At 38.8% G+C, this 20,230-nt stretch overlaps 4 protein-coding genes across 4 annotated transcripts in view; 2 read left to right on the top strand and 2 right to left on the bottom strand.

Annotated features, from left to right (window-relative positions):
* The window catches only part of LOC149952435 (acetylcholinesterase-like), a 96,352-nt gene that overhangs the window by 50,159 nt on the left and 25,963 nt on the right, over positions 1-20,230 (top strand). The window lies entirely within an intron of this gene.
* LOC149952438 (uncharacterized) lies at positions 15-952 on the bottom strand. Its single transcript, XM_090168532.1, has one exon. It carries the CDS (start codon positions 832-834, stop codon positions 61-63), a length of 774 nt encoding a protein of 257 aa, XP_090024658.1. The 5' UTR covers positions 835-952; the 3' UTR covers positions 15-60.
* Positions 1,066-4,287, bottom strand: pav (kinesin family member pavarotti). The gene is made up of 3 exons (XM_090168530.1): positions 4,079-4,287; positions 1,527-4,005; positions 1,066-1,462 (listed from the first exon to the last, which is right to left on the bottom strand). Exons 2-3 carry the CDS (start codon positions 3,904-3,906, stop codon positions 1,260-1,262), a joined length of 2,583 nt encoding a protein of 860 aa, XP_090024656.1. The 5' UTR covers positions 3,907-4,005; positions 4,079-4,287; the 3' UTR covers positions 1,066-1,259.
* LOC149952436 (ribonuclease H2 subunit B) lies at positions 4,204-6,004 on the top strand. Its single transcript, XM_090168531.1, has 10 exons — positions 4,204-4,538; positions 4,624-4,713; positions 4,779-4,886; positions 4,958-5,022; positions 5,083-5,200; positions 5,258-5,422; positions 5,478-5,559; positions 5,621-5,696; positions 5,759-5,830; positions 5,894-6,004. The coding sequence occupies exons 1-10, from the start codon at positions 4,517-4,519 to the stop codon at positions 5,981-5,983; spliced, it is 888 nt and encodes a 295-aa protein (XP_090024657.1). The 5' UTR covers positions 4,204-4,516; the 3' UTR covers positions 5,984-6,004.

Raw genomic sequence — 20,230 nt, 5'->3', positions numbered from 1 at the left:
AAATAATTACGCCCTTTTTCAGATTTTAATTAAACAATGTTTTTTTATTGGATCATAAATTTAATTGACATGGGCATATGTATAGGGATGATAATGGTGTGGCTGGGCCAATACGGGAACTTGCTGTTGCTGTTGCTGCTGCTGCTGGGGAGGCGGGGGTGGTTGTTGTTGTTGAGGGTGAGGATTGCGAGCTAGCGGCTGCTGCGGAGGTCCGGGATGAGGATTTCGAGCCTGTTGGGACTGAGGATGAGGATTACGAGCCTGAGGAATTTCGGAAGCCATATCCGGCGCCGAAGCTGCCGCAGCGGCTGAACTATGGGCTGAACCGTGGCCGTGGGCCGAACCTTGGGTATGGGGCATCGCCGCTCTTTTGCATTTCATGCACTCTTTCTTCTCTCTTTTCGGAGGAGCCCTGGGTTTCCTCTTCTTTTTGGGGGTACCGGCGGCCGTAGTGCCAACCTGGGAAGCCGCCGCTCCTTGTTGTAGGCCCGCTGTGAAAGAGCCGCCGGCTGTCGCGCCGTTTAGATTACATCCTTCGTTAGTTTCTGTTTCCGGCTTCTTCTTCTTTTTCCTGTGTCTTTTCGGAGTGTGAAGAGATCGAAGAGGTGGTCGCGGAACGCCATTGTTTTCGCGGATTTCTCTTTTGAGTCTGAAAATCGTAGTGGGAGCGCTTCCCGTCAGCTCCGCGGTACGTTCAATGGCGAACTTCACCGTCTGCGATGGGTCCAATCTACGTACGCCCGAATAAACGTTCAGAATCACTTGTTTCGTTTCGACACTCATAGGCTTACCCGATTTCATTTTATTATAATAATGTTCCGGTGAATCTGGCATTTTTAATAAGTCGCGGTAGCTCGATTTTTACTAATAAAACCTACTTCGCGGTGAGGATGGAGCCGCCGCGGCTAACTGCACAAAGACCGTTCTATTACGCCTTTACCGTGACGTCACGGAAGATATCGGCGGGCGGCTCTCGATCAAGGGTTTCCTGACGTCACCGGAAAACGGCCCCGCCATTGGATAAGATCCCCCAATCGCCCTTCCCCCAATATTTTGTAAACAAAATTTGAAAATAACATTTATTTCTTGAAAAATCTTAAAAGTCAAATACACGTTCTCTTTTACAATTTTCTTAAGAGCTTTCTAAAAGTGCTTATCCTAAAAAAACTTGCTCAACTCAATAAAATTTAAAGGAATTACAAAAATATTTTACATTTATAAAATTCCACTATTAAAAACCAACTTTAAAAATAATATAATTAAAGTTTCGGTTTTTTGGTCAGAATTGGAGGTTTACCTTCCATAGCAACTTTGCACCTATTTTCTACTTCATTTCTATCAACAACACCAGTCTCTGCGCTTCTTTTGCGAAAGTTATACTTTGGTGGTGACGTTTGATTTAAAGTCTCTATATCGTTGAAAATAACTTGAGCTCCACCTCCAGCAGAAGGAATGACATCACCTGAATGATATAAATAATTATAAATTTTATAATTGCTTATCATTAGAAAAATAAAAAAAATTACCTTTATAAAGTTGAGTTTCCATATCACCAGCCGAATCTTGTTCTTGATGAGTTAGCACGTATTTATCAGCATCCTTAGTTACATCTCCAACATTCAGCTTGGAAACTGACTTCTTTTTCTTCATACGGGGTTGAAGAACAGTTCCTGTGGGAACAAAACCATCTGGAACGTGTTCCACCCATCTTTCATTTCCAGTGGAAATTGATCTTCTGTGCTTGGGGTTAGCGGCTGGAATTTTTCTGGCCAGCTGTTTGTCGGAAGTTGATATTTTATGACTATAACTTGTGGCCTGATTAAGTTTTGGTTCGGAGCTCGAAGATGCTAATCCCAGTGGAGAAAATTGGCCCAAATCACCCGGGAGAAGCCAATCATCTCCAGTATTGATGATATCCCGTAGCATGCGGAATTTCTCCCCAGTCATGCACATTTTAGCCTCTAATTCAGCCTGCTTCATTGCCAATCTCCGTTCCATGATCCTCTTCATTCTGTCTCGCTCCACTTCCAATCGATCATGCATGTCATTTTCAATCTTAACTCTTTCAGCTTCTCCCCTGTTCAGTAGATAATCCTTCTCACTCAGTTCTCTTTGCAAATTCTGTTTCTTCTTCTCAAAATAGGACAAGCGTCTTTTAAATTCGTCATTTTGTTGTTCTACGTGCGATAATTTTCTTTCTAATGTACGCAATTGAGTTTCTCGAGCGTCCAAATCCATTTGGACAGTTCTCTGTTGCTGCTTGACCAAATTGTTCTCAGATTGAATTTCAATTACCTGGCTTCGGAATTCACTTTGCTTGTTGAAGAGTTCCCTCACTATTTCTTGTTTCTTAATTTGGCGCATTATGAGAGCTTGTTCCATATTCACCAGATAAGAGTCGAATGTCATATCAAATACTACAGGGTTAAATAATGGCAGGGAAGGTCCCAAATTGAAATGACAACTCATGGATAAGACTCTGTGTTCATTCTCGGCTAGTAATTTTTCTTGCTCAAAGAATTCACGGCGTCCCTTCATTAAACCCGTGAGAGGAGTTTGTTCTTGGGGTCTTGTGACCAATACTTCCTGAGTCATCTCTGCAAACTTCATAACTTGAAATGTTTCGTCATATTCATCAGCTCCTGGATTTGCACAAACTATCATTCGGACACGGCCTTCTCCTTCAAAATAACTTTTAAATAGCCACGTTAATTTGTTTTCTCTATAAGGCACCATTTTATTGGCATTTGCTATTTGGTTTTGTTGTTTCTCTCGTAGGATTTCTATACACTGTCTTAAAACCATGAGGGAATTATTGATATTTCCAGCTTCTTTCAATCTATTTCCAGTGTTTCTCGTACGTAAAGTCCTTTCACTGCCAGCCAAATCAACCAGAGAAAGTTGACTAATGACAAACAAGTTCTTGTCATTCAAAACTTGGGCTCCTTGACTATCCAAAGGAGCCTGAACTAATCTGATGGTGAAAATACTATGACTACGGCTGGATTCTGTATTAAGTGCCGTGTGGGCCACTCTTCTTCTCTGTTGACCTTTCCAAAAGACTTCAAAGGCATCATCTGCACTTTTGACTTCAACCTCTGTAGCTCCGTGAACGTAAGTGTTATTTCTAGAATCGGTTCGGATGTTTTTGGACTGGGTTTTTTCTTTTATTTGGTCAATAGGAATATCCTCCAATAAATCAAAAATATGGTTGTTATAAATTTCTACGTAGGAAATGAATACTGCATAGACGGAATCTTGATCGACTGGAACAGTAACCGATGATTTATCAGTTTCTCTCGAAGCCCATTCCAACATATTCTTCCTCCTTTTTTGCTTTGGAGTTTTCTGAGCTGAATTTTGAATTTCCTTCTGACAATCAAGACGGGCATCTTCAGTACTTTGAACATCAAAGCTGTTTTGTTTATCAGGTTTAAATATGTATTTATTGGCTTGGAATCCTGAAATGGCATGAAAGAGTACATCCAGTGCTCTTGGTAGAATCCCGCAGCTGTTTGGAGTCCCAGTCATGGTGTATGTCTTGCCGGAAGAGGTAACTCCATATGTGAATATAACTCCATTTTTCCCCTTTATTAGATCTTCAATCAGAGGCATCGCCGTCAATTCAAAAACTTCACTCTGCGCTGCTTTAGCATCAAACACAATCCTAAATGTGTATTGTAAGGCATTTATTTCTCTCGAAGGAGTTTTAGTAGGAAGAAGATGGTCTGGTGGTACCAGTTGAACGGTTTGGTTTCCAATTGATTTCAAACATACTATGTCATTTTCCCTATCTACGGGACGGATTCTACAATAGACTTCTACAGGATCTTTGGGAACAAATGACTGTATTCTTTGTTTGGGGACGGTATTTCTCGACGGAGTTTTGTTTCGAAGAGGCCTCATTTCGAAATTGATTCCAGTTCAAAAGGCCTTCTATGAAAGGAACTCTAACCTATAGCTTGTTTCCAGCTAATAATGATTTCCCAAAGAAACCAAAGACTTCTAATAATAATCAAGAAAAACAATTAGACATAAAAATATAATAAACTTAGATAAATAAAAATATACAACTTACGCTAATTCCTTAATTCAGTCTGTATAAAACTAGTAAAACGTACAATATAGGATTGGCAACAAAAATTTCAAACTTCACCCGCCAAATGAAAAACGGTTTTTTAGGGCTAAGACTTTTGTCACGTGAACTTTATCAGTTCAGTACTCAGTTCACTTCTTTTTTTAAATAGAGAGGCACATTCCCACATATTAAAACTTTACTGCTCTGTGGCACAACTTCCGTAAATTGACCATGGATTGATTTTAGAAGCGCTCTTATCAGTTTTGGAAATGACATAAAAATAAAAAATATTTTAGTTGTTTACCCTTTTAAAGACGATAGAGTAAAAAAGTGAAATAAAAGGAGGCGTTTTTGAAATTCAATTACATATAAAAAATTCCTTCAAATAAACCTTTTGTTATCGTTTCGTTTTGGCGGGAACATAACGCGATTAGAGTAATGAAAATTATTATTTGGCCAGGTATTTTTGATTTATCTTATTAAATTTAAGAATGAAAATCTGTCTTAGATTTAGGGTTTATGTTTATATTCCTAAAAATTTGCAGAATGTATAAGCCAAAAAACACTAACTTCAAAAAAGTCCAAGAGCCAAAGAGGAGAAAAGATAATAATAAAACTGAAACATCCAGCCACTGGTAGTAATTAAATAAAAAATGCAACCTGGCCCTATTAGTATTGAATATTCTGTAATTTAATATAGAAAATGTTTGTCTATGTATTTACAATGATGAGGACAAGAAAATATATGAAATAACTCAGTTTTCAGAACCTAATCGTTCTTGGTTCATTGGCGAAAAGGCTTTTTCTGGTAGTATAAACTTTGGGTTATAAATTATAATTATTCAGTTATATAATTATACCATTTTTACGGATGAACAGATGGAACAATACTTTTGACAACTCCAGCTGATCCGTTGTTTTTTGTTCTGCCTTACCTAGAAAAAGTATTAATGTTAAAAGAATACCTTGAACATTAAAAATAATAAAATATTAATTTTCCTTAGAGTTCGAAGCATTTTTCAATCTTAGATGACATAGTCCACGATCCAGAGGTTCTTGATAATAAATTTTTAAAAGCCACGCTTAATGAAAGTGAATTGCTGCTCATTTCAGATTTCAAAGGTGTTCTCAAAGTTAAATATAAAAATGAAAACATTATCACTGAAATATGTTTTATAGATTACACAGACAAAAAACTTTACAAATATAATGAGGATAAGACATTAGAGTGGTTAAAATCCAAAGCCAATCATCTTGCCAAAGTATTAGAAGAAAACTTAATAGAAGTTAATAGTAGCGGTTCCTACTCATCAAATTATGTTGAAAATAAAGTCGTTTCTGAAGGTATTATCTGTGTATTTCATTTTATTCTTAATACTAATATTTATAATATGTTTAGATTCATATTTGGAATACAGCTGCGAGCTAATTGGAGAATATATCAGCTTACATTTATATAATCAACTTAGAAAAAGTTATGGGTAACGTTCATTTAAGAGAATTGGTTAAAATGGTTCCGTTAACATAATTCCCAAATTTTAGTTTGTCAGCTTTAGATCAAACGCCAACCAAGAAGCGCGATGCTGAAAATGAGTCTCATGAGAGCCCCAAAGCTAAAGTATTATAGGATATTTTACGGTGATTTTTAAAAGTGAGTAACAATTTCTATTTGCTTAATAGCGAATGAAGGCAATTGAGCCGGAGGATGATTATAGCACGGAGACAAATGGTACCTCGACCGCAATTAAATCTGTAAGGTTTTTTTTAAAGTTTTTAGGATCTTTTATTTATTTTGTTATCTTGCTTATAATATAGAATCAGAAATTGACCATTACCCAAAAACGACTTTTAAAAACTGATAAATCTGGAATGAAGAATATTTCCAGCTTCTTTGCCAAAAAATAAAATTCTGGTTTTTGTATTAAATGTTTGATTGTTAATCACTTAACAAGTTTGTTTTCGTCCATAATTTACAGTACTTTTTTAAGGGCTTCCTTTAAAAAAATCTTATTTCTTTAGCAGCGCTACTAATTTATTTTGTCCGTTACTTCAACGAACGAGAATATTTGTAAATTATGACAAGTAATTTTAAAGGTAACTATAATTCTTGGGATGTTAGGGGTGTGCCAATTATTTTATGACACCAAGAAAGCATTCAAGTAGCTAAGAGTATGGTGCTATAGCAAGTGGATACTCCTCGCTCATTCTGGGGATTCCGAGTAGAGAAGATGGCATTTTACTAAGATTCTGTGATGGCGAATAGTTAGTCAGGGGTAAAAACGATGTCCCAAAATGGCTGCCAGTGGCCATTTCAGTAGATAAATTCTGGATAAGCAGACAATTTTACACATCTTTTTCAAGAGGAGTAAAACGTTTTGCCCCAATACACAGACCATTTGTTCCCGAGCAGAAGCGATTCAATGAGAAGTATCAACGTAATGTTAGCCTAGGGTACCACCATCTCATACTTCTTACTGAAACTTAGTCAGCTTTTTAATCCCTACATGACCATAGTTTCCATTAAAGAGTATCGTGAACCTTTGGTACAAAGTATGCGAGGGTAGTTTTATTATTATTATTGAAAGGGGTGAAGGGCTAAGGGCATGCACTTCGACCAGAGGTCCATTGTGCAAGAGGGTGGTTTTAGTATCTATTGTATCTCAGTGCGTTTTTGAAGATACCAAATAATTTGATCAAAAACCAAATCCAAACCAGTCGTTGAATCGCATATAGTTCGGAATAGCTTACCAATATTCGTTAGGAGTCCAGGGAAATTAGCATTTACCCTTAAGAAAATTAGAAACATGCTACTTTAAACAGTTATTGTAAGTAATAGTGGTGTTTATTATGGGATGAATTGTTATTTTAAGTAATAGTGTAGTTTATTATGGTAGAAACGGTTATTCTAAGTAATATTGGTGGTTATTAAGAGGAAAATGGTTACTGTAAGTAGTAGTGGCGTTTATTATGGGAGAGACTGTTATTGTAATAATGGTGGTTATTATGGGAGAAACGGTTATTGTAAGTAATAGGTGTTTAATATTCGGAAAACGGTTATTGTAAGTAATAGGTGTTTAATATTCGAAAAACAGTTATTGTAAGTAATAGGTGTTTAATATTCGAAAAACGGTTATTGTAAGTAATAGGTGTTTAATATTCGAAAAACGGTTATTGTAAGTAATAGGTGTTTAATATTCGAAAAACGGTTAATGTAAGTAATAGGTGTTTAATATTCGAAAAACGGTTATTGTAAGTAATAGGTGTTTAATATTCGAAAAACGGTTATTGTAAGTAATAGGTGTTTAATATTCGAAAAACGGTTATTGTAAGTAATAGGTGTTTAATATTCGAAAAACAGTTATTGTAAGTAATAGGTGTTTAATATTCGAAAAACGGTTATTGTAAGTAATAGGTGTTTAATATTCGAAAAACGGTTATTGTAAGTAATAGGTGTTTAATATTCGAAAAACGGTTATTGTAAGTAATAGGTGTTTAATATTCGAAAAACGGTTATTGTAAGTAATAGGTGTTTAATATTCGAAAAACGGTTATTGTAAGTAATAGGTGTTTAATATTCGAAAAACGGGTATTGTAAGTAATAGTGGTGTGTATTATGGGGAAGGCGGTTATTGTAAGTAATAGTGGTGTGTATTATGGGAGAAACTGTTATTATAAGTAATAGTAGTGTTTATTATGGGAAAAGCGGTTATTGTAAGTAATAGTGGTGTTTATTGTTTGAAAAACGGCTATTGTTAGTAATAACTTGGAAATAGTGGTGTTTATTATGGAAAAAGCGGTTATTGTAAGTAATAGTGGTGTTTATTAAGGGAAAAACTGTTAATGTAAGTAATTGTGGTGTTTATTATGAGAAAAACGTTTGCAGAGCTTTCACTAGAAAACTACCCCCTAAAAAGGCATAATATTAGAAAAATATCTTTTTGGTTTCGTTAGATTTATGCGTAAGTGGTAGATGGTAATTGATGGAATTTTAGTACACTATAGCCGCGTTATAACTACGCACTTTGGAAACGTTTTAAAACGGTTTCGAAAGATCAAATTGGAAATTTTCGGTGTCAACTATATTAGTAGGCATACGATAAATACATTTGACACCAGAATTTTACAATTTTAGTTTTCGAAACCGTTTTAAAACGTTTCCAAAGGGTGTAGTGTGAACACAGCTTATCAAAAGTTCACCAATTCCCTCTACTCTCTTTGAACGTGACGTCGGGGTCACTTTGGATCCCAGTCTTAAATTATCCACTCATACACAAAATGTTACTAAACACGTACGCTCTATTACTGGGTTAATTCGCCATGACTTAAATTTTTCGATCGTCATGACTTATTAAGCCATTTTATAATTGCCCTCCTATACTTATCGATTACTGTTTCCCAATATGGACCCAGCTCTTAGTGACTGATCTATCTGTTTTCTAAAAAACGCAAACCAAATTGCCGAAATTAGCCATTCGTCTGGAGACACAAGTTCACACAACCCGCTCCTTCTCGGTTACCAGCTAACCAGCTAGGCTAATACCCAAGGCACCACCTTAGGCCTAAGTCATCGAGCGACTTTTAAAGCCATTAGTTCAGGTGGCCGGGGTTACAATGCGTAGGAGGGTGGTGGCAAGCCCTGCATGCCACGCGAGCCAACTCCTTTCGAATACAACCCATTTCTGTTCGACAGAAACTTAATCACCTCTAACCAGTGAGGAGAGAACTTGCAGAAAGAGTAGTGGCAGAGTTTTCACCCAGTGCCACAAGCTTTTTAGTTCCACATCTATATGTATATATAGAGTGGGACTATTGTTTTCGTTAGAATGTTGTGAGGTGTAGTCGTCGTCGTCGTCCACATTTGCAACATCTTCCATATCTTTTGAACGGGGTGACATAACCCCGCCGTTTTTTCTAAGAATGCTTAATATGGTTGCCACTATCTGCACAACCATGTTTCACGGGTTAAATTTAGTTAGCGGCGCTTTGCCAGCCCCTTCTATCCGACCCCCCTTAGGCACTTTTAAAAAAAATACGCAGTCTTATTTTAAAAATACGCAGTCTTGTAATTTTGGATACGATTGACTTTTAAATTCCGTTTAAGTTTTAATCTATATAACCTCTATACCTCTACAATGTGCGCACGTTTCAGCTCTGTCGTGGAAATAGGGGGCGCAAAAGCCCCACTTTTCCGATTGTGGCCGTTGATTATTACCCAACTGAGTGACTTAAAAATTTAATTTCTTTTTTAAATTACGTATTTACTTTAGCTCTAATGGTTTGCCAGGTTTCGGTGCCCTAGAAAAATTAGGGGCCCTTGGGCGCCGCATAAACCACATTCCCGCTGACGTTCGTTTTTGCCTTACGCAGAGTGCGTGATTTACGTATCGAAGCCGCGTATGGCCAGAAGTAACAAATAAGTGTGACACTTGCTTATCGAAGCCGCGTATGGCCAGAAGTAACAAATAAGTGTGACACTTGCTTATCGAAGCCGCGTATGGCCAGAAGTAACAAATAAGTGTGACACTTACTTATCGAAGCCGCGTATGGGCAGAAGTAACAAATAAGTGTGACACTTACTTATCGAAGCCGCGTATGGCCTCAAGTAACAAATAAGTGTGACACTTACTTATCGAAGCCGCGTATGGCCTCAAATAACAAATAAGTTTGGCACTTACTTAACGGAGCCGTGTATGGCCAACGCTATTCGGGTGCGATTTGAGATATAACTTTGAAACTGGATGTAGTTATTAGGATGGGTATTGCGGATATTTTAATAGACTTAATTTTAATTTAACCAAGGCTTAGCTTGTTTTGGCCTAATTTTAACGCTATTCGAGTGCGATTTGAGATATCACTTTGAAACTGGATGTAGTTATTAGGATGGGTATTGCGGATATTTTACTAGACTTAATTTTAATTTAACCAAGGCTTAGCTTGTTTTGGCCTAATTTTAACGCTATTCGGGTGCGATTTGAGATATAACTTTAAAACAGGATGTAGTTATTAGGATGGTCATTGCGGATATTTTAATAGACTTAATTTTAATTTAACCAAGGCTTAGCTTGTTTTGGCCTAATTTTAACGCTATTCGAGTGCGATTTGAGATATCACTTTGAAACTGGATGTAGTTATTAGGATGGTCATTGCTGATATTTTACAAGACTTAATTGTAATTTAACCAAGGCTTAGCTTGTTTTGGCCTAATTTTAACGCTATTCGCGTGCGATTTGAAACTTGATGTAGGTATTAGGATAGGTATTGCGGATATTTTACCAGACTTAATTTTAAATTAACGAAGGCTTAGCATTTTTACGCAGTCTTGACTGGATTTGAGATACGGGGCTCAAACTTTTTATACATTTAAGAAGCTGAAGTCTGACCCTATGTTTAACTCTTTTAACGCGCGCCAAGGGTTAGTGAGCGTATGCGAATTTTCTTCGTAGTTCCTAGTGGATTTGAGATACGGAGCTCAAACTTACAATACAGATAAAGAAGCTTACGTCTGACGTAATGCTTAACCTTTTGACACGCGCCAAGGCTTAGAGAATAATTAATTAATTCATCCATGTGGAACTAATATTACGGCCTTGGCCGACTTGTTATCCTTAAATTCAGGCATCACTTTCAGTGCCGGATTTAGACTACTGGAGGCCCTGTGCTTAAAATACTTATGGAGGCCACCCATAAGGGTCCAAATTACATATCATCAACGCAGTGGCCGATACAGAAAAAACTCAAGGGTGGGGGGGAGGTGCTAAAAGACATCTTGAGCTATGGGTGTAATAACACATCATCAAATTACATGCAACGCTTATTCAAACCTATGCAAGTTCAACTACTCGACTGACTAATAAATTGCGTGTAGATGGATACGCGGGCGAGCTAGTCCAAGAGCCCATGACAAAATAAGCATGTGATAAGGTTCACGATGGGTCAAGGTATTTTTTAATTAGGTTAGTGATTTGTAACAAAGAACTGTTTGTCTTACGGGTCAACGTGGGGGCTTTCCGGAAATACGAACCACGTGACGTCACTTCCGATGACCTTGAAAATTGATATGACCTGATAATGGTATCATTCGATTTTTCTCAACGTGCTCTTACCAAACTAAAAAAGTAATTTTGTCTTATACATGTAAATTTGGGAGGGGCTATAAATTAGATTTTTAATCTTATACGCCTGTTGGTTCAGATTTGAAGGTTAATTTAGCGATATTTGGTAAGAGCACGTTGAGACCATTCGCATACTGCCTACAGGGAAATATGCAAAAAGGGGCGAATTCCACCCGAGGTACCTTCCTATTTAATAATGTTTAAGGTAGATGGCGACACTAAAAAGTTTGTGAAAAATAAAAAAATTTAAAAAGTTATTAATTAATTACTAAATTATAGTACTTTAAATTCTTATTAAAAATATATAATTTTTGTAATTTAAATTAACAATTAATTTTAACAGAAGTTAACACTCCGCCATAGATGGCACTATAATACGATTTTAAACTATCCAATCAGGGAAGATAATTTTGTATTTTAAATCTCGACAAACCGTTCTCCACTAAAAACTTTCAACCAATCGTTGAAAATCAAAATTAGGACGTCATGCTGCTATCAGAGCGCCATCTACTAACAAATAACGTCATCATCACGTTACCTCGGATGAATATTACCCATTTAAAGTCGTCTTAGCCCCTTAAAAATTGTAAATCGATCTATAAAGACTAGCCGAGAAGCCCGCCTTACAGGCGGTCCCTCAGCTAGTTGTGTGTTTCGAGGCACTCCACCGCAGTACGCCCCACTACCCCTTTTTCCCATGGGATAATTTCCATGCCACCCTTTTCCCCATAGTCGAACCACCGCAGTAAGGCACCCTCCCCCTTTTACCCATGCGAGAATTTCCGTGCCACCCTTTTCCCCATAGTCGAACCACCGCGATAATTTCCATGGTACCCTTAACCCCACAGTCAACCTCCCCTCGTAAGGCCCCCTCCCCCTTTTCCCATGTGATAATTACCGTGGTACCAACCTCCCCCTTTTCCCCATGTGATAATTACCGGGGTACCCCCAGTAAGGCCCTTCCTCCCCCTTTTCCCCATGTGATAATTACCGGGGTACCCCAGTAAGTCCCTTCTTCCCCCTTTTTCCCATGTGATAATTACCGTGGTACCCACCTTCCCCTTTTTCCCATGTGATAATTACCGTGGTACCCACCTTCCCCTTTTTCCCAGGTGATAATTACCGTGGTACCCACCTCCCCCTTTTCCCCATGTGATAATTACCGGGGTACCCCCAGTAAGGCCCTTCCTCCCCCTTTTCCCCATGTGATAATTACCGGGGTACCCCAGTAAGTCCCTTCTTCCCCCTTTTTCCCATGTGATAATTACCGTGGTACCCACCTCCCCCGTTTTCCCAGGTGATAATTACCGTGGTACCCACCTCCCCCGTTTTCCCAGGTGATAATTACCGTGGTACCCACCTTCCCCTTTTTCCCATGTGATAATTACCGAGGTACCCACCTTCCCCTTTTCCCCATGTAATAATTACCGTGGTACCCACCTCCCCCTTTTTCCCATGTGATAATTAACGTGGTACCCTCTCCCCCTTTTCCCATGTGAACAGTGATAATTACCGTGGTACCCTCTCCCCCTTTTCTCCATGCGAGAATTTCCGTAGAACTCCCCTCCCCCTTTCCAACGTGAGAATTTCCACGGTACTCTTTTCCCTGCAAAAATAACTCAAACTCGAAGTCGTACCAAACCCCCCCCCCCCCCCCTATACCCCTTTAAACCCCCGGTATCCAATGGCTGATGCATAAAGGCCACGGGGCTAACGTACGCCGAGAGAGCCACGGGCGGCGTTCAACAACTATCAACGGAGAAAAACTAAAAGTTGTAGTAATATCGTCTGCTACCCCTCCTTTAACTTTGTCGAATGACGTCACGACATCGATGAGCAACGGAAAAACCATCTCGCTCAGCCGATGTTTCCGCTGAGCCTCCGAGGATCAACGTGACGTCAAAACCGGGAGTCAAAAAACCCGTTCAGCAAAAAACCGCTGACCGTTGAGCTCAGCACTGAGCTTTTTTAGAGTTGTTGAACGCAGCCACGGGACTTTCAAATCGGAACGACCCCGAAACTCCCCGCCCCCGCCTCCCACCTCCCCGTTTCCGAAACGCACAGTTCTGAAACTGCCCCATACGATCCCCCCCCCCCCCTCCGAAATTCGCGGCGGATACAGAGAGAAAATTTCGGGTGTATTTCGGGTTGGGACAAACACGGCCCAACTCTCAGGGGCGACAGATTTTTTAGAAAATAGATAGTCGAACCACCTCAGTAACGCTGCGAAAGGCAGTCCCGGTTTCCCTCGCTTTTTCCCGAGGGGTCGGACATTTGCCTGTTTTGTGTACGGGATTTTGGATTTTTAAAAAATCCAGGATTTTTTATTGTGGATTTGTCATACAAAGTCTATGGGAGCAAAATTCGAGGATTTTGGATTTTTTCCCAAATTTTGTACGGGATTTGGCCAAATGTCCGACCCCTCGCTTTTTCCTCGCCGCCCCGCCTTTGGCTTTATGACAGACTAAGCAAACATTCCTGAAAGCTGGGACGTACGACCGACGACGACCAACGTACCAAGCGCTCCTTATAATATAGATAGTGCTGTCTTTAAACTTCTACATAAAAAAAAACTTGTCAAAGGTTTGTTTAAATTGTGATTTGCCCTTTTGTGAAGATTGTAGATTGATCTCATTATTATTCGTGATTGTCTCAGTGGAATTAAAATCTTATATTCAATAATCTATTTAATAAATTAACTTCTGCAGTTTTTATACGGAAAAGTGTCACTTACCAGGAACTTAATTTTGACAGCGCAACTCCGAGGGAAAAACCCAACGGGGGCGCATTCGGGGGAAAATGTTTCTCCTCTCTTGAAAACGTTTCTTTTTCTCTTTCTCGTTCTGCGCAGTCGCGAGTGACGTCTCTGGAGTTCGTGTTTTCGGGAGATCGAATTAGAGGCAGTGATGCCAGATTGAGGGAAATTTCCCACATCTAGAGAAATTTTTATGCCTAAAAACGGTAAAAAGGAAATCTGACCATATATTAGCTAAATCTAGGGAAAAATTATTCCATTGAAAGTTAACGTAAAAAATGGCACACCTTCATTAAAGTTAATTATTATGAAAGAGTCAATTAATACAATCATAAATATTTTGTCGGATTCGCTTAAGCTGCCATCCCTGCAATTTTTTGGGCAATTCGGAAAGTCGTCTGCTAAATAACTGGCCCACAGGAACAAGTCCGAACAACTTTTCCCCGCTCTACCCCTAGTAATAAATTGTATACTGGTAAAATTGTTCCTAGTTTTAATCATTGCGAGATGAAAATAAAAGTATTATTTTTTCAGGACATTTGTTATTTTGGTTTTACAACGTCCCAAGTAATTGTTTTACGAAAATATCATGGTTTTTAATGTTTTGAAAAACTAGGGAAATTTTAGTCCAAAAAGGGAAGTTTCAAGGGTCGGAAAGGGAAATTCTATTTTCGCGACCTGGCATCACTGATTAGAGGGGGCTTATAGTTTACTTCTATTTGTCTGTCGTTTTTTTTTCCTTTTTCAATATTCCCAAACGATACGTTGAAGTAAAAGTCGCTCAATTTTAATATAGATAAACCAGTAATTTTCAATTTCAGTTTAATTTAATTTAATTTTATATCCTTTCACTTTTCATTATTTTTTGTAATCTATTATATTATATTATATTATTATATTATTTATTGGAGCGTAGCTCTCTCACTAGCATTATGTATGTAACACGGTTTCTCAGAAACTACTCCACCTATTGAAATTAAACCCTTCACACACACAAAGATCTCAACAGCCTCTTTGTTCTAACGAAGCCCGAATTTAGAATTTATTTGATAAATTAATTATTTAATTTAAAAAACATTTATTTTGAGTCATATTTCAAATTATTCTATTGAATGACAACCATTAAAGGGAATATAACCTGCAAAGGAATCTTTGTGGAAGTCCCCTTCAATTTTTCAAATTTCCCTGTACAGTGGCGCCAAACATTTTTAAAGCCAACGGCAATAGCGGCCAGAGCTGCAAACGTTGGTGTTCCACACCAAATACCTGAGGTTATATTCCCTTTAATGCAATATTAATTCAAACCTATCCGATTTATTGGATTATTTAATTTAAAGTTTGGAAAAGTATCCAGTAGCGAATCTAAGGATCCGCAGACCCCGCGAGGGTGGGGGGCATGAAATTTTAACTAAATAAGGGGCCCTTTCGTTTTAAGTATTAATTTTTAAAATACATTTAAAAATTAATCTTCAATTATTGGTAAATATGTAGAAATCTGGCACGTACCCCCAATATTTTCGGAGAACTTGTGCTCAACCTGACTCAATATCCTACAGCGGGGGGCCCAAATTTTGTCGTTACGCCACTGAAAGTATCTTGTATTGAAATTTGGACCAGTTTCTTAAAAAGTCAAACTAAAAGGTCTAAGCCTAGGATAAAAAATTATACAAAAAAAATCGTCTTTATTCTGTATTCATTAAAATGTTCATGAATATTTCGGGGAAGGTACATTTGTTCGAATTTCACGCTCGGAATTTCAATCGTCCGAACCGCCGAAATAACAAATGTTTCAATTGTTCGAATTGGACAACTTGTTTGTTTCATTCGTCCGAATCGGTAGCATCACTTGTCCGAATTCTGTCGCTAAATTAGTATCCTATTATGTCCATTTTTCCTTTGGCTGATATAGTAAGTGGGAATTGCGTTGAATGTTGTGGATATTTTAGGTTAGGTTAGGTTAGGTTCACGTTAATGTTACTATTTTCTTATATTAACAATATTTAAAAAAACAACCAATTCCTAATGTTCGAAAAAACGGACAAACGATCAAGGGCGTATCCAGGATTTTATTTCAGGGGGGGTTTGAAGGTAAATTTCAAGGGGGGGGGGGGGTGCTGACGGAAGTTTCACTGATTTTTATTAGGCACCCCCTCCCCGTCAACACCATTTCGCCCTGCAAACGATTATTCGAACAAATGAAATTCGCCAGTATTTCGGGCAAATGAAATACGTTTTCGGACATACGATCCTGTTTTCCGGCATTCGGACAAATGTAACCAAATCAATGTTAAGTGACTATCTAAAATAGAGAAGGGGCAGAGGATATTTTCGAGGGGGCAGCTGGGACAAATCAAAATTTCATTTGAGGGAGTAGGTTTTTTTGTCGGACGCAGGCTACGGGCCTGATCACGATTAAAATGATATCAAATAAATCTACCATGGATCCACTGCCTTCTATAATATAGAAGGCAGTGATGGATCCACTAATAGAGAAAGTTATCAATACCTCAAAATTGTTATTAGGAAAATTAATTCTTACAAAAACATCAATTATTTCTTGAACAATAAATTTCATTTGTGTGTTTTTTTTTATTATTTCAGAACGGTAACAATTTACATTGCCGTTGGTTTTTTATCAACTTTCCTCGGTCTTCACAATAAAACCCGATTTTTCTCTAAATTCCAATGTACGGTTAGCGTATGCGGTAGTAAATCTGACTGTCAGGTGACTTAAGCTAGAGGTATCCTAAAACCCATCACAAGAGTATCCCACCTGATAATAGATATTAAGCGCGGTGTGCCTTCATTCCTTACTGAATTAACAAGTGAAACAAAATAAAACTCCAGCGAGGAAAATTGTGCAAATTACTATAAACATTTTGTAGGTGGCAAGGCTCTATTATTTTTTGTAAAACCTTTGGGAGGAAAGTGGAAGCCTTGCCCAGGCGAGGCCCTGTGCTGCAGCACACTTAGCACATACGTAAATCCGGCACACTCACACATTGTCAAAACTTTAACTATACTTAACTATTTTTCCCATAGCGCGATCAACGACTGGAATAGTCTGCCCAATGACATTGTCACGCGAAAATCCTACTGTACATTTAAAACTATTTTGCGGAGTTATTTGAACGAAAAAACTTTTTAGCAAAGTTCCTAGATTTTTTTGTATTTTAATTGAATTATGGTTTTAATGTATCCAAGCTTCTTGAGCGGTCCTTAACTTAAACAAATAAACCACGTCCAAATTGCTACGTGTGGTAAAACCAGCTAAAAGCATGATATACTACATGTAACATGCAGGGCCGGATTAACCAATAGGCCGAATTGGCCTGGGCCTAGGACACAAGGGGCACCAAGAGGGTTCGGAAAAAAAAAGTACAAAACTTTAATCAGTTGCTTTTCACAAAATATTTTCCGGAGCAATTTTAGTAAATGCGTCCACCCCTATGAACCAAAAACGTTTGATTGTCACATTATCTGACGGACTGCCGTCTAGCCCCTGACGACATACTAAATCTGGCAGCAAAATGAAGTTTCCTTCCATTTCTCAATTATACATTGGGGAAGCGCCTAGCTCGCTATTGAAAGGGGGCACCAAAATTAACTTGGGCCTAGGGCCCCATAAAGTCTTAATCCGGCCCTGGTAACGTGCGAGTATTAATTTTATGTTTTGGCAAAACAATGTATATCCCACTTAATTTCTCCATGGAAAATAATAGAAGGCTAATCCTCGAAAACGTGAAATCAGGCGCGGATCTAGGATCTGCGAAAGGGGGGGGGGCGATACATCTGATATGTGAAAAGAGAAATTAAGTTTTTATTTTATTAAAACATTTTTTAATATACAAGATTATTTCATACATGCGACCAGTCACCGAGCTCTTTCTTCTTGGTTTTTTTGTGCAAAAATCTATCAAGGCATATCTCTTTATGAATGTATAGTACGCCTACGGTTTCCCCGTTCAAGTTTTCTATGGGTGGTTCCACCCGTCTGTTGAATCTTCAACCAAGTGATTCACAATTACATAGGAATATTGCATTTGTGCCTTTTTTGGGCAAAACAATATCATTATTCTATCTAATAGGTTACCGTTTTACCTGCGAAATGTTTGATTTTATGCGTACTTCATGGGTTATCGTGAACAGTGGCGTAGCCAGAGGGGACATATGCCCCCCCCGAAACGTATAGTCGTACGTACAAATATTTTTATTTTTTTACTTTTTTTTCCAATGGTGCCCCCCTCCCCCCCCGAAACTAAATCCTGGCTACGCCACTGATCGTGAAACTTCGATTCCTTTTGATCGGATCACAATAAAACTAACAGTGAGGCGTCACGCGATCAGTATTCATGATATTCATAAAAAGGGAATTTTAGTACCCCCAAAAAATGTTACATATTATAATATGTATTCCGCTAAACGTCAATGTCTCCTCAACGGCGGAAAATTCTAGGATTTTGGATTTCTGGATTTTAACCAAAGTTTTCTACGGGATTTTATCAAATGTCCGATCTCTCAATCAGGGCTGGCAGGTGGTATTCGTCTTGTGTGGGTAATTGTCCGGTAGGGGGGAGAGCCTCTCAAGAAAATATGAACTTGCTTTCGATTTCTACAAAGATAATTTAAACTGGTACCCTAGATTCGAAATCACTCTCTCGCTCGTTGCCGATAGCGTTTACCCACTAAACGCCGGAACTCAGAAAAAATTCGCTCCATGGTTTGCGCCTTACCGCAACCACGGCCAACTTCGATCACGCGCTGCCGCGCTATATAGCGCGGCAGCGCGTGATCGAAGTTGGCTGTGCCACAACCGATGGAGCCCGATTTTTCTGAGGTCACGTGCCGGAAAAGGGTAGCTAGTATTGCGGTAGCTATTTTGAAGCCGGTTTCTAGAGCTTTTTCCCCATTGTCATCCCCCTCGGTGGTGAACGTTTCGTTGCGGACTTCTCCCAGTTGTTTTATCTCTATTTCCTCCATACTCTTTGCTTCTACCAAAAATAGGAGACTAATTTAATTTAAAACAAAAAATAGGTGGCGCTACAAACTCATATCCGGTTGCCCCGGCTAGGGAGGGGTCGAAGGAGTTGGGGGAATGAAAAATAAATGACATCGACTTCAAAATTAAATTTTTCAAAGTTTTATGCATAAATCGACGGCTCCCTCAAGTCGATTTGTGGGCCCCTAAATGAAAACAAACGCCTACCCCTAACGCCGCCCCTGAGTGCGGGATATAAACTATACTATATTCTGAAAATACTATTTAATAGGTTGATTCCTGCCACCTAGGAGCAACAAACACAAGGAGAACGCAGCTAGCCTTTAAACACGCTAACGCAGGGTGGTGTACAAATTTCATTGGATGAGCCTTTACGCTGAGTGTTTTACGGAAAGGGGAAGACAATTTCAGAATTTTCCCCTTCCGACGGCAGCAGGCGCTAAAGCGTCTAAGTTCTAACCAATGAAAACTGTACGCAAGAGTACAAATTTCATTGGACGAGCCTTTACACTGAGGCCGCGTTCAGTGACGCTCAACGGAGGGGAAATTGTTTTATTAACCGTTGATCTCCGTTTGCAATCGTGACGCCACGTCTCTTGAACGCTTTTTTACGATTGTTGTAAATGTTATAAAATATCGTCTGTCTTGTCGTCTAGCCTTCCCGCGTGCTGTGACGTCACGATTGCGTTTATCAACAAAATAACCACGGAAAGGGGGTAGACAATTTCCGAATTTTTCCCTTCCGATGGCAGCAGGGAAGTAGATAGGAAATCTTGCTGTCCGTCTGATGCCAGATAAAAGCGAATAGGCGATATAATAAAGTAACGTGGCTTTCTTGTTTTGATGAGAAAGGCCACCTTCCACTATGCTCCCATTAGCTTTCCCACCAAAGAGCCTATGAATTCATCCGTAGGCTTTAACTGTACTATTTCGTTATCCCATTTTAACAAGTTGAGCAAGCATATCTGACTTTATAATAAAAATCTCTTGCAGTCCGTCGTGGATAGGGGGGGGGGGGGTCATCAATTGAAGGAGAACACGGGTGGGAATTCTAAGAACGGAAGAGTGGGTTAAAGGCACACTGTCGAGGGCATTTTTTTAAAAGTCGATGTTGAGCTTCCTTTTTTGAATCCAGTTGGCGCCACCGTCGCGATACGACGCACTAGAACTAACGAAACTTTCTCCGAAGCGGGATTTTTGACTTGCAGTGTTAGCCTGTACAAATTGTTAAGACATACCTATTCTTGCTTTTCTTTGGGAAAAAGTGTATGAAGAAAATCCAACCC

This window comes from Leiobunum rupestre, chromosome 3 (genome assembly GCF_980474605.1).
Source record: "Leiobunum rupestre chromosome 3, qqLeiRupe1.1.hap1, whole genome shotgun sequence".
NCBI classification, from domain to species: domain Eukaryota; kingdom Metazoa; phylum Arthropoda; class Arachnida; order Opiliones; family Sclerosomatidae; genus Leiobunum; species Leiobunum rupestre.
Note: the sequence above shows the minus strand (reverse complement) of the source record. Positions and strands in the feature narration are given on the sequence as shown.

Excerpts from the sequence above, each read along its gene's own strand:
- LOC149952438 (XM_090168532.1), bottom strand. The coding sequence starts at position 834 with ATGCCAGATTCACCGGAACATTATTATAATAAAATGAAATCGGGTAAG.
- pav (XM_090168530.1), bottom strand. The coding sequence starts at position 3,906 with ATGAGGCCTCTTCGAAACAAAACTCCGTCGAGAAATACCGTCCCCAAA. Across the intron at positions 1,463-1,526 it reads GGAAACTCAACTTTATAAAG|GTGATGTCATTCCTTCTGCT; the intron begins GTAATTTTTTTT and ends TATATCATTCAG.
- LOC149952436 (XM_090168531.1), top strand. The coding sequence starts at position 4,517 with ATGAAAATTATTATTTGGCCAG. Across the intron at positions 5,201-5,257 it reads GCTCATTTCAGATTTCAAAG|ATTACACAGACAAAAAACTT; the intron begins GTGTTCTCAAAG and ends TATGTTTTATAG. Across the intron at positions 5,697-5,758 it reads ATGAGAGCCCCAAAGCTAAA|CGAATGAAGGCAATTGAGCC; the intron begins GTATTATAGGAT and ends TTTGCTTAATAG.